Source organism: Besnoitia besnoiti, chromosome VIII, assembly GCF_002563875.1.
Source record: "Besnoitia besnoiti strain Bb-Ger1 chromosome VIII, whole genome shotgun sequence".
Classification (NCBI taxonomy): Eukaryota; Apicomplexa; class Conoidasida; order Eucoccidiorida; family Sarcocystidae; genus Besnoitia; species Besnoitia besnoiti.
In genome coordinates this window covers 84,180-94,307 of record NC_042363.1, presented here as the reverse complement: position 1 = coordinate 94,307, position 10,128 = coordinate 84,180, and the positions used below count along the sequence as shown (strand labels likewise).

General features: G+C 59.6%; 2 protein-coding genes across 2 annotated transcripts; both read right to left on the bottom strand.

Annotated features, from left to right (window-relative positions):
• Positions 1–353: 353 nt before the first annotated feature.
• On the bottom strand, positions 354–5,379 carry BESB_081450 (uncharacterized protein; the record flags this gene model as incomplete). Its single annotated transcript, XM_029366495.1, has 4 exons — positions 354–1,364; positions 1,636–2,241; positions 2,606–3,115; positions 3,442–5,379. The coding sequence occupies 4 exons, from the start codon at positions 5,377–5,379 to the stop codon at positions 354–356; spliced, it is 4,065 nt and encodes a 1,354-aa protein (XP_029216955.1).
• A 3,595-nt stretch (positions 5,380–8,974) lies between these two features.
• On the bottom strand, positions 8,975–10,075 carry BESB_081440 (uncharacterized protein; the record flags this gene model as incomplete). Its single annotated transcript, XM_029366494.1, has 1 exon — positions 8,975–10,075. One exon carries the CDS (start codon positions 10,073–10,075, stop codon positions 8,975–8,977), a length of 1,101 nt encoding a protein of 366 aa, XP_029216954.1.
• Between the last annotated feature and the right edge of the window lie 53 nt (positions 10,076–10,128).

Sequence of the window (10,128 nt, the reverse complement as noted above, 5' to 3'; positions counted from 1 at the left end):
TACGTCGGAAAACCCAGGCGCATAGACATCTATGTACATGTGTATATTCATATATACGCTATATATGTGCGTATCTGGTGAAATGGACGGTGTGTTTCAGAGGCATGGGAAAGCGAGTTTCGCTCCGTTTTTCTTCTTTTCTTGAACAGGCTGCGATGAGCAGTTCTCGTGAACGGCGGCAGCCGCCCCTGCGGAACCCGGCCGCGGCGCATCATCGCATGCATCTCATGATTTCACTCCACCACTTGTCCCTCTGCATACATATATATGGTCTCGGCGTGCCTGGAGAATCGGCAGCGCTTTCGGCTCACACACTCGCGCGTACACTGCGGCCGCAGGCCTGCCTCTTGGGCCTAGACGAGGTCGTGGAGGAGGGCGAAGAGACTGCTTTTCGCGAAGATGTTGAAGAAGAGTCGGCAGCAGGCGCGGAGGGCGTAAACGTCGAAGCAGCAGGAGCCGCCGGCTTTCACCAGAGGCAGCAGGGCGCGCGTTCCACCCTGCGGCATGCCTGGCTCGATGACTGAGGCGCTGACGGCCGCGGTCGCGAGGCGGTTGAAGGCCTTTTTCGTCGCTTCAGAGTCGAAGAACTCCGCTAAGTGCGTCCCCAGGAAGCGATATGTCTCTCCGTACACACGTTCCTTCTGCAGCAAGATGCTTTTTTCGTCTTCAGAGAGGAACGCAAAGAAGGGAAGCGACGCGGCGATCGAGCCTTCCAGCCGGTCACCCGCGGCCTCCTCCGGTGCCTCGCGCGAGGGCGGACCAGGGGGCGCGGCGAAGGGCGCGGGTTTCGCGCTGGCGCCGCCCGCGCCCTTCTTTCGCTCTTTCTCCTCGACGAATGAATCCCAGTGCAGCCCCAGCCTACTCCGCGCGTCGCTGGAAGCCGCTGCAAAGGGCGGCTGCGTGCGAGGCTGTGCGCCGCCCTCGCCTGGGGGGGGGGAGGCGCCGCGGGCCTCGCGGCGCGTCTCGAATTCCTCTTCCTCGAGCTGCGCGCCAAGCTTGAGGCCGCAGACCCGACAGCGGGAGTCGTCCGCGGTGCTCGGCGGCGGCGCGGCGTGCGAGAGCGTGAAGAAGGAAAGGAAGTTGTTCTCCATGAAGGAGGGTGCCGCGAACGAGGCCGACGCAGCGCGCGAGAGGCCCTGGAGCTGAAACTTTGCGTCAAAACGCGACACGATCTCGTCTGCGTCGAGGGGAAGCGCCAGCGGCGAGCAAGGGTGGAGCAGCGCCAGCCACTCCACAGGCGTCAGACCGCGCGACGTCGTCCCGATGATGAACTGCAGCGCGGCGAACACCCACGGCGCGGGGATGACCAAATCTAGACTCACCTGAATCTCCTCCAGCGAAACGAGGCGGCTCAACAAAACGTCCTGCGCGGAAACCAACCACACCGCCAGTTCATGCAGCCATATGCACACGAACGCATACAAGCGCCGAAAAAAAAAGCCATAGAGATAGACATAGATCTAGGTAGATATTGATTGCCACATACCGCGAACGACACAGACAGAACGTCGCAAACAGGCAGCCGGAGCGTGCAACGGAAAGACTATCTCGACGTCCGGAGAAGCCGTCAGCGACGCCTCAAGTCTGCGTCTTTCTTCTCCGCTCTTGCCTCCCCCCCTTGGAACTGTCGCGTACCTGGCAGAGGTGCCACGCGGGGAGTTTGCATCGTTTCTTTTTCGCGGCTTTGCTGTCTTCCAGGCGCTCGCTGTCGAGGCGCGAGGGGGTCGCGTTGGAGGCCGTCCGCGTCTTAGATTTTTTGTCGCGATCGTCGCGGGCACTCGCGCGGCCTCGCGCCGCCCCAGGGTCGCGCTGCGGCGACGCGAGGGCGACCTCCGACAACGCGTAGGGCGAGACGCCGAGTGGCGCGGGAGCCAGCGCGTCGCGGGCCTTCCTTTTGGCGCCGTCCGCAGGCGCCCCTGCCCGCCCCGGCGGCGTGGCGGCCGCCCGCGGAGGAGAGGCTTCATCGCCTAGCGTCGAGAGCCGCAGGAGGAGCTGCGGGAAGCGCCGGTTCACTTTCTCGCCAAAGGCCGAGCAAATGAGCAACGCGAGGCGACAGAGATGCAAAAAGCCACAAAAACATGCACGCGCCGCCGCCGGTACGCACGCCGCTTGCGGCGCATGCAGCAAAAAGTAAGGCGCGCAGCGCAGAGAAGAGGAAGAAGAGGGCGCGGACGCCGGAGACAGGAGGAAAGGCAGCGCCGCGGTCGGGCGCGGGTCTGGCGGCAGGAGATCCTGCGTCACCTGCAGCGCGCGACGCAACGCACACGTCCGAGGAGAATTCGGTTGCGGCCTCACAGTGGCGTGCAGAACAAGAAAGTAAAAAAAGCGCAAGTACATCGACCTAACTGGACTGCCGTGGAAGCGTAAACCTTCAAGTTTTCACCAAACTCATGTGCGTTGCGAGCCAGACACCCTCGCGCTGAATTCGTCCATCCACCTACAGATACTTATACGTATGCAGCTAGACATACATATCCACGTACATACATGCATACATACGTCGTATCTATATATATACGTATGTGTTGGTGTGTACGACTACGTCTCTCGGGGTTTAGGGTTTACGCGTCCGTCTCCGTTCCTTTCTCGCGTCTTTTCCCCTTACAGGCCAGTCAGGGAGGTTGTAGGGGACGGTCAAGAAGCCGAAGATCCATCCGCGCTCGCTGACGCCCTGGGGGAGGAGTCTGTCCCGGGCCATGGCGGCCTTGGGATGCAGGTCTTCGTCGGCGAGCGCGAGGCAGAGGAGCACTTCCTTCCTGTCGACGGCGTTGATCTCCGCAGGCCACCACTGCAGGCTATCCAGCGCCTCCGCTAGCGCCGTCTGCGTTAGATAGCGCGACGGAGAACCCGGCGGCGCGAGGGCGAAGAGCGCGCCCAACGCACTCGCCGACGTGGGCGGCGGCGCGACCGGCGTGGGCGGCGGCGCAACCGGGGTCGGCAGCGCCCTCAGCCCTCCGCCTGACCGCTGGAGACCCAGGGCGCGCGATGACCCCCGCGAGGACACGCTTTGAGCGACTTGCGCGAGGTACCAGAAGGCCGCGCGGAAGAGCGTGAAGGGCGCGGCCGTCGCGAGGCAGGGCAGGCCCTTGGAGGCGAAGAACTCAGGTAGTTTTTTCTGCAAAAACGCGGCGACAGAGGCAAAGCGCAGCGTCGAGCCGCGCGCAAGAGAGCAATGCGGCGGACCGCGAGAAAAAGGGCCGTCCCAAGCGAATCACGGCAACCAGAAACCGCCCGTAATTAGCTGCGTACATCCGCGACCCCAAACCCGCATGCAGGGAGACCGTGAGACACTCTCTCGCAAGGCGTGCGCCCGCGCACGAGTGGGTTTTGAGGCCGATCGAGCTGACTGCATCTATGTGTAGGTGAGTGTGTCGTCTGCGTGTCTGCGACGAGTTTGTGTATATTGGATTAGGACCAGTTAGGGGATGCGCTGCTGCGTACCTCGAGGTGCTCCTTGACTCTCCGCAGCGTGTTTTGCAGCCTTCGTTTTTCAAGGAAGCGCGAGACGCTCGCGTCAATGGGGACTCCGTGCCCGAAGAAGTACTCAAAGACCTGCCGAGGCTGCGCGCCGGCGAGAACTTGCTCCAGCAGCTGCGCCTGGATGCACACGCGGTCGCCGCGAGCGTCAGTCAGCGTCGAGGGCTGCGCGACACTCGAACGCGTCAGTGTGTGCCGCGAAACGTAAACTTCCTCCCCCCGAAAAAAAGAAGAGGCAGATGAAGAAGCGGAAGAAGAGGTCAGAGATAAAGAGGGGGAAGAAGCTGAAGCGGAGGACGGAGTGGGAGGCGAAGAGAGGCGCGGCAGGCTGACCCAGCCGCTGAAGTCCTGGTCGGGAGAGAAGGAGGCGAAGGCAGGTCGCGAGCCGGCGTCGCTCTGCGTGAGCTGCTGGTGCACAAGGGCCATCTGAGCCTCTCTGCGAAGGAGCAGCTCTGCGGCCGGTGAGGCTGCGCAGGCAGTCGGCAGCGAAGGAAACTCCCGGCAGACTTCCCCCTTCTCTCCCTCCCCCAGTGCTGCGCGCGCCTTCACATGCGGCAGCAGCAGCTTACTGGGCACCCGCGCCGCTCCAGCGGAAACCCTAGAGGTCGCCGCAGAGCCTGCAGAAGCCGCGGAGGCCGCTGGCGTTGCGGAGGACGAGCACCGGCGAGTGGATCCCCTCGTGAGGGAGGCGGTGCCGCGGCGGAGGCCCTCGCCAGCCAGCGAGGACGCGCGAGAAGGCTTGGCGGCCCTGGAAGGGAGGACGCACGAGTGCGAGAGGCGCGGCGCAGAGGCCACGGGCGTGTGCGGGCGAGGAAAGTTTCTCTTCTCGGCCGATGGCAACGCCGCCAGGGAGACCGCAGACCGAAGACGTGGCGGCGGAAGCGCCGCAGAAGCCGCCGCGGCGGCCTCCTTCATCGTTTTCTTCTCCTCCCCCTCGCTGGCCTGTCGGTCGCCGTCCTCTTTCTGGGACGCCGCAGAGACCTGCGAGGACCGGAGCATGAGCTGCATGCAGAGCTGCTGAATTTCGCGTTTGATCTTTTGCTTCTTCTCCTCAGACGCCGGCGCATTCTCTCCCTCCTCTGCCTTGCCCCTGTTGCCCTGACCTCCCCTGGCTGCGTGGTCCGTCCCCAGACTCGCCTCGCTCTTCGCAGAGGAGGCTGCGGAGGCGGCCTCTGCGCGCGGAGGCTGCAGCGGCAGGTTGGTCCCCTTCTTTTCCTCCTTGCGCCTCTTCTCGGCTTCGCGTGTCGCGCTCTCCTTCGTCTCGCTGAGCAACATGCTCGACATCGCCGCCAGCAGCAGTCGCGCGTCCTTCTTGGGACGCGCGCTCCGCGACAGTTTGTCCTCAAACTTCGCAGAAGCAGCCGAAGAAGACGGCGCGGCGGCGCGCGGAGGGAGAAACGGGGCCGAAGAGCCCAGCGAAGGGCGACGGCGAGCAGAAAAGACCGAAGCAGCTGAAGCGGCGGAAGGCGGAGCGGTCGGCGGGCACGTGGCGGAAGACGAAGCGAGCCGCGTCGCGGCTTTGACAGCCGCCGACGCGTCGCGACTGTTGAGGCCGTCGCCGGGGGGAGTCTCTTCAGGCGTCCTTCCCTCCTCTGTCCAGGCCCGCGACCCGACGGTGCCGGTTTGAGAAATCTCTGCGTCTTGCGGGTGACTTTCTTGGAGTTTTGGCGCGCCAACCTCGCTGCTCGGGGCAGGCTTCGACAGCAGCGTGGCGCCGCGCTCTGCGGCGCCTCTTCGGTCCTGTCTGTCGTCTGAAGGGGAAGACGCAGGAACAGGCGCCAGGCTCGTCTTCTCTGGCGAGGATGTGGACGCTTTCAGCCGAGTGCAGGACGAGCGAGAAGGCCCTCGGGAGCTGGGCGGACCAGCAGAGGAGGCAGGCAGCGACAGCGAAGATGGTGGCATCGTCGGCAGCAAGCAGAAAACAGAAGGGAATCCAAACAGGCACCGACAGGAAGATCCAAAAAGCGAGAGTCGCACTTGAGGCAGCCGCAGCAGATGCAATCACAGAAGAGGAGGCAGCCGCAGAAAGGGCAATCGCAGCAGAGGCAGCGGTTCTACTCTCGCGCAAGAGCCTCAAGCTAAAGGGTAGCCAGCGTTCCCCATGCCCTCAGAGGCGCCTCGGGATGCGCTGAGAGAGAAGGGCGGCCTGCAAGCTCGGCGGGCTGCATCGAGACAGACACGTCTTCTTGGCACACAATGCAAAGGGCAAAAAGGTGGAATTGAGCCTGCGTCGCCCAGGGAGCGATGTTTGGCGTGGAGGGTGAGAGGGACTCCCGAGACACACGCTTTTTTCCGCAGGCCAGTATTATCGGTCGCCGTGAGACTTCGGCGCTTGGGGTGGAGGCCGCACAAGATACGGACCACTAAACATCCACCGACGCTCCTTAGATGTGCCTTGACGCGGGCGCAAACACGAATAGGCACGCAATCCAGGGGGGAGTCCACAAATCCGCGGAGAATTCGCGAAGGTTCAGGGACGGCGCGGGTACCAGGTGGACGCACAGATGAAGTCGCCGGCGTCGCGCTCCTGAAGTGTCCTCAGTCGGGTTCACACTGCCCGAAAAATGTGAATTTTACCAGCAGATAAGTCTCGGTGTACCCTGGAGACATATGCAGACAAGGAAAAATCTAAAACAGATATGCGTGTTCGAAGAAGACATTCACGCGCCAGCCACCCGAGGTCCGCGTTCGGCAGACGAGAGCTCTCGCGCAGGAATGTGCCATAAAAAAGAAGGGTTTCAGATCCCTGAAACGACATTTGACCCTTTGGAAGGAGTTGTCCCAAGACTTTCGAAAAAGGTAGTGAAAGAAGGGTGCCGCGGGAGATGTAAAAGCTCTGTTCGGTCTTGGTAGCTGAGCGAGGCCCCCCCTGATGGCGAGCTCTACACGCTCTGCCGCCCCAGTTTGTCAGGAGGTACGCAGGGAGTTAACAGCCAACAGCGTCTGATGCCAGTGAAAAATAGAAGAAATCAACTGCACATACTGCTCGTTTTTCCAGTTTCTCGGCGGGGTACGAAGGCTGCCCACCTGCGCATGAAATGACGCAGCCGTGACCTGCACGTCTTGGCTTGTCTCGCGCAGCCGCGACGACAGGGAATTTGGGCCAGAGCCGGGGCTGTCACCGACAACGGAAACGGCCGGTCGTCCTGATTAACAAGGACGCCAGAAAGCAGGAAACACGTAACAAAAACGGAGGAAATTTCGGCGAGTTGTGGTTCATCGGGAGGGCAGTTCCCCTTGCCCCGCCTTTACAGAGTTGAGTGGACGTACACCGTGAGGCTCGCACAAGACAAGAGGAGGGAAAGGGGGCCGCTCTCGCTCGAGCTCGCTTGCGAGGGCGAAACGTTTTCGCAGAGGAGAAGAAAACACTGCGTGCACGCGAAGGAACGTGGACCGATGGTGCCTCGAGCCGTACAGGTTCAACTTGGCGTGTAAACGTCGGATTGTCGCTCAGAGAGAGTAGAACAAGAGGGCGATCTGACCACACGCGGAAGAGGCTACATAAAAGACGTGGCATCGCGCACGTCCTTCCCCGTTCAACGGGCTGCAGCCAGAAGACGAGTCGGGTTCTGCCGTCACGGCTGAGGCGAGGGGACGGGCCGCCCGACACACCCGACACAGCGCAGAAAGGCCAGACAGGGAGATCCGCGTACGGGGTTCGGTTTTTGCTCGTGTCTGAGCGCTGTCTAGATGTCGGAATCTTCAGCAATCGCTCTGCAGCACCATTTCCAAGAGGCGCGAGGGCAGCGCAACGCGTCAGGTGTAAACGGCCTCTCATGGCATGACGGCGAACGAACGCTAGTGAACGTGTGCTGGCTAGTTTAAAGTGGAGAGAAAGGACTCTGTCACATGAAGGCGCAACGCTTAACAAGGGCGGGATGGGCGGCGTGTGCAGTGTCTGCAGTCGCACGTCTCACAGGCAATCGAGGCATCGGTTACAGAGAATGAACTTCACCTTGAGGTTGAAACAATGAGGTCGCCCCAGGTGCACTTGCTTGTCAGTGCATCGTGTGATTGGCGATGACGGCAAACCAAGCGCGTCAGTTAGGCAGCTAAGCGGAGGGAGGGCACCACACGCAGAGCCATAGAGTTTGGTTTACAGCAATAGAGCTCGCGGAAATATGCTGGGGGCACGCGCGGGAGGGTATGTGAGTGAAACTCACAAATCCTGAGGGCATTCGACTGCGGCAAAAGAGTTAGTGTTTGGTACGCTCACGGGTAGTCATGGGATTTTCACTAAGCATTCGTTGGCATTAGGATCTGCCCAAAGTCACCCGCGAGTCGACTCCTGAAATACGCGCTGTGTCGGTTTCACATCAATGAGCGTCGAGTTCAACTTGAGAAGTGTGAAGGCTGTAAGCGATCTCTGTATCGTCAAAATCTCGCGCTGTTTCCAGTGACGCGCATTAACTAACAAGCGTCTGGCATCTGATCTAGGCTCAGCCAATGTCCGGCGTTCAGTTTGAGTGTGTATGCGTTTTCTTTAGCGTCGAGCTAGTTTGGAAATGCTGTCGTTTAGCGAAATGGCATGAACGCTGCGTGAGTGTGAATCATCAGCCCGTTGGTCGAGGCGCCGTTCAGTGCGCTGAACAGACTGATGAAAAGAAGGCTTGTGTTGCTGATACTGCGGTTGCAGATGGGGGGGAAACCCTGCAGTCGCAAAGTATTACCTTCGTATAAAACGGTACCTATCGGCATAACCGCTGCGTTTGAGTCTGGTAAAGCCCTATTGCATCCATCGTGTACGCGCCGCTCTGGTTTCCACGAGAGTCAGATAGACATGGAACTCCTTCCGTGTTCTGCGGCTGCCTGGCGAAGCAGCTGGCCCCTTATGAAAGCTGCATCGGCTCTTCCCAATCATGAACGCCTCCGACCTGAGTCGCGCTCGAAGACGAGGCATGGCAATTCGTGCTACTCGCTCCCTAGCGTTCCACCTCGCACCTATAGGGGGCCGTGTGTGGAAATGTGTTCCGAGAGGATGAAATTGTACAATACGGGGAATAGACACACGACGCACAGCCAAGGGAGCCCACTGGAGGAAGGATGTGCTCCCGGTTCGAATTGGGGTCACGCAAAAAGACTTTTTACCGGAGGAGTGTAAGCAGGTTGGAAACTCAGACGTTGCCAGTCAAAACGGCATTCAGCCGCTTGAGCGGACAGGTCAGCAACACAGGAAGGTAATGTGGACTCAGTAAAAGAGCGTGGCGAACGGTCAGCCACCACAGTCTCCTTCCCCCACGGAAATCGGCAGAGATGGACAACCTGGGCACTCCTGTGGAAGAAATACCGCGAAAGAGTCACACAGACGCACTCGAAAGACGAGGCTGTCGGACGAACACGTTTGCTAAGACGAAAATCTGCAAAAATGAAGCACAACACTGACCAGAACCAGAGCTCACGTCAGCCCTTGAGCGAATTTGGACGCATCCACAAGTCATGTCGAATAAGTGCCTGCATGCCCTTTCCGCTAATCTACATCAACGCCTCATCACTTGTCTCACGGGTTCTCCTCACGTTCTTCCCGAGCTTCTATCGCTTCTTCGGCGCTGTCCCTCGACATAAGTTTCTCAGCCCTAGAGGGTCCGAAGACACTGCGAAACGATGCCATTGCTGAAAAAACGAAGAAGATGAACGCTGAAGAGCTCAAAGCAGCAGTGACTAGGAAGTACAGTCCGTCCGCTGATTCATTGGCACGCTTCAGAATCTTGTAGTCTTCCTCCGGAAGCCCCTGAATCCAGGGCACAATCTGCGACTGCGGGATTGAAAGCGAGGAAGCGAAGAGCCTCTTCTGCTTCACAAACTCATTTGCGCACACGATCGTGGATACTATGGCAAAAATGCTGAGAAGCACAAAGATGATAGCAAGGACTATCGACATGAGTCGTGGCAAGCAGACCTTCTGCAGCGATACGAACACCAACGCAAGGGCTGTAGAAGCAATCCACAGAATGCCTATAGTAATATCCGATGACAGGCCCTTGCTCTGAAGCAGAAATACGCCTGCTGTGACCGAGGCGATCGCCGCTCCAGAGATGAAGACCATGGCTTCCATGGCACGTGCATTGGGGGGCATCGACTGAGCACGCGAGAAGGGGACAAGCGAGGCAAGGCTTAGCACGCCGAAGGCAACGATCATTCCGTGGTAGTGCATGCCAAACTCTGCGGAGTAATCAAGAATCGGAAGCAAATGTTGGCTGCTCCCACTTCGCACATACTCGAGAGCGTAGGTGTTCTTGTCAGCTATCCCAGTCAAAATCATTCCACACAGGATGGAGCTCGCCACGGAGGCGGCTTCCGCAAGGAAGCCAGCAAACAAGGAGAAGACAAGAAACCATCGAGAAATAAAGTACCCGGCTATGACGACTATCATCAAGAGCACCGACGTGACAAACTGCGCGATAGCCAGACCAACAAACACACTAGTTCTCACATTCTTGATTTCTGGCGATCCGTCCTCGTCGACAACATCTTTGATCGACTGCAGCGAGGACGCGAGCATCACAAGGATAAGCGCAGAGACCAACTGCATGGCGCATCCGATGGCCCAAAGACCAATAGCGGGGTTCTCATACCCGCCTTCTGGTTTACAGCGCGCCATCGTCGACACGGATTCCTCAAACGTGCGGCAAATGGTCGGTTGAAGATGGATTA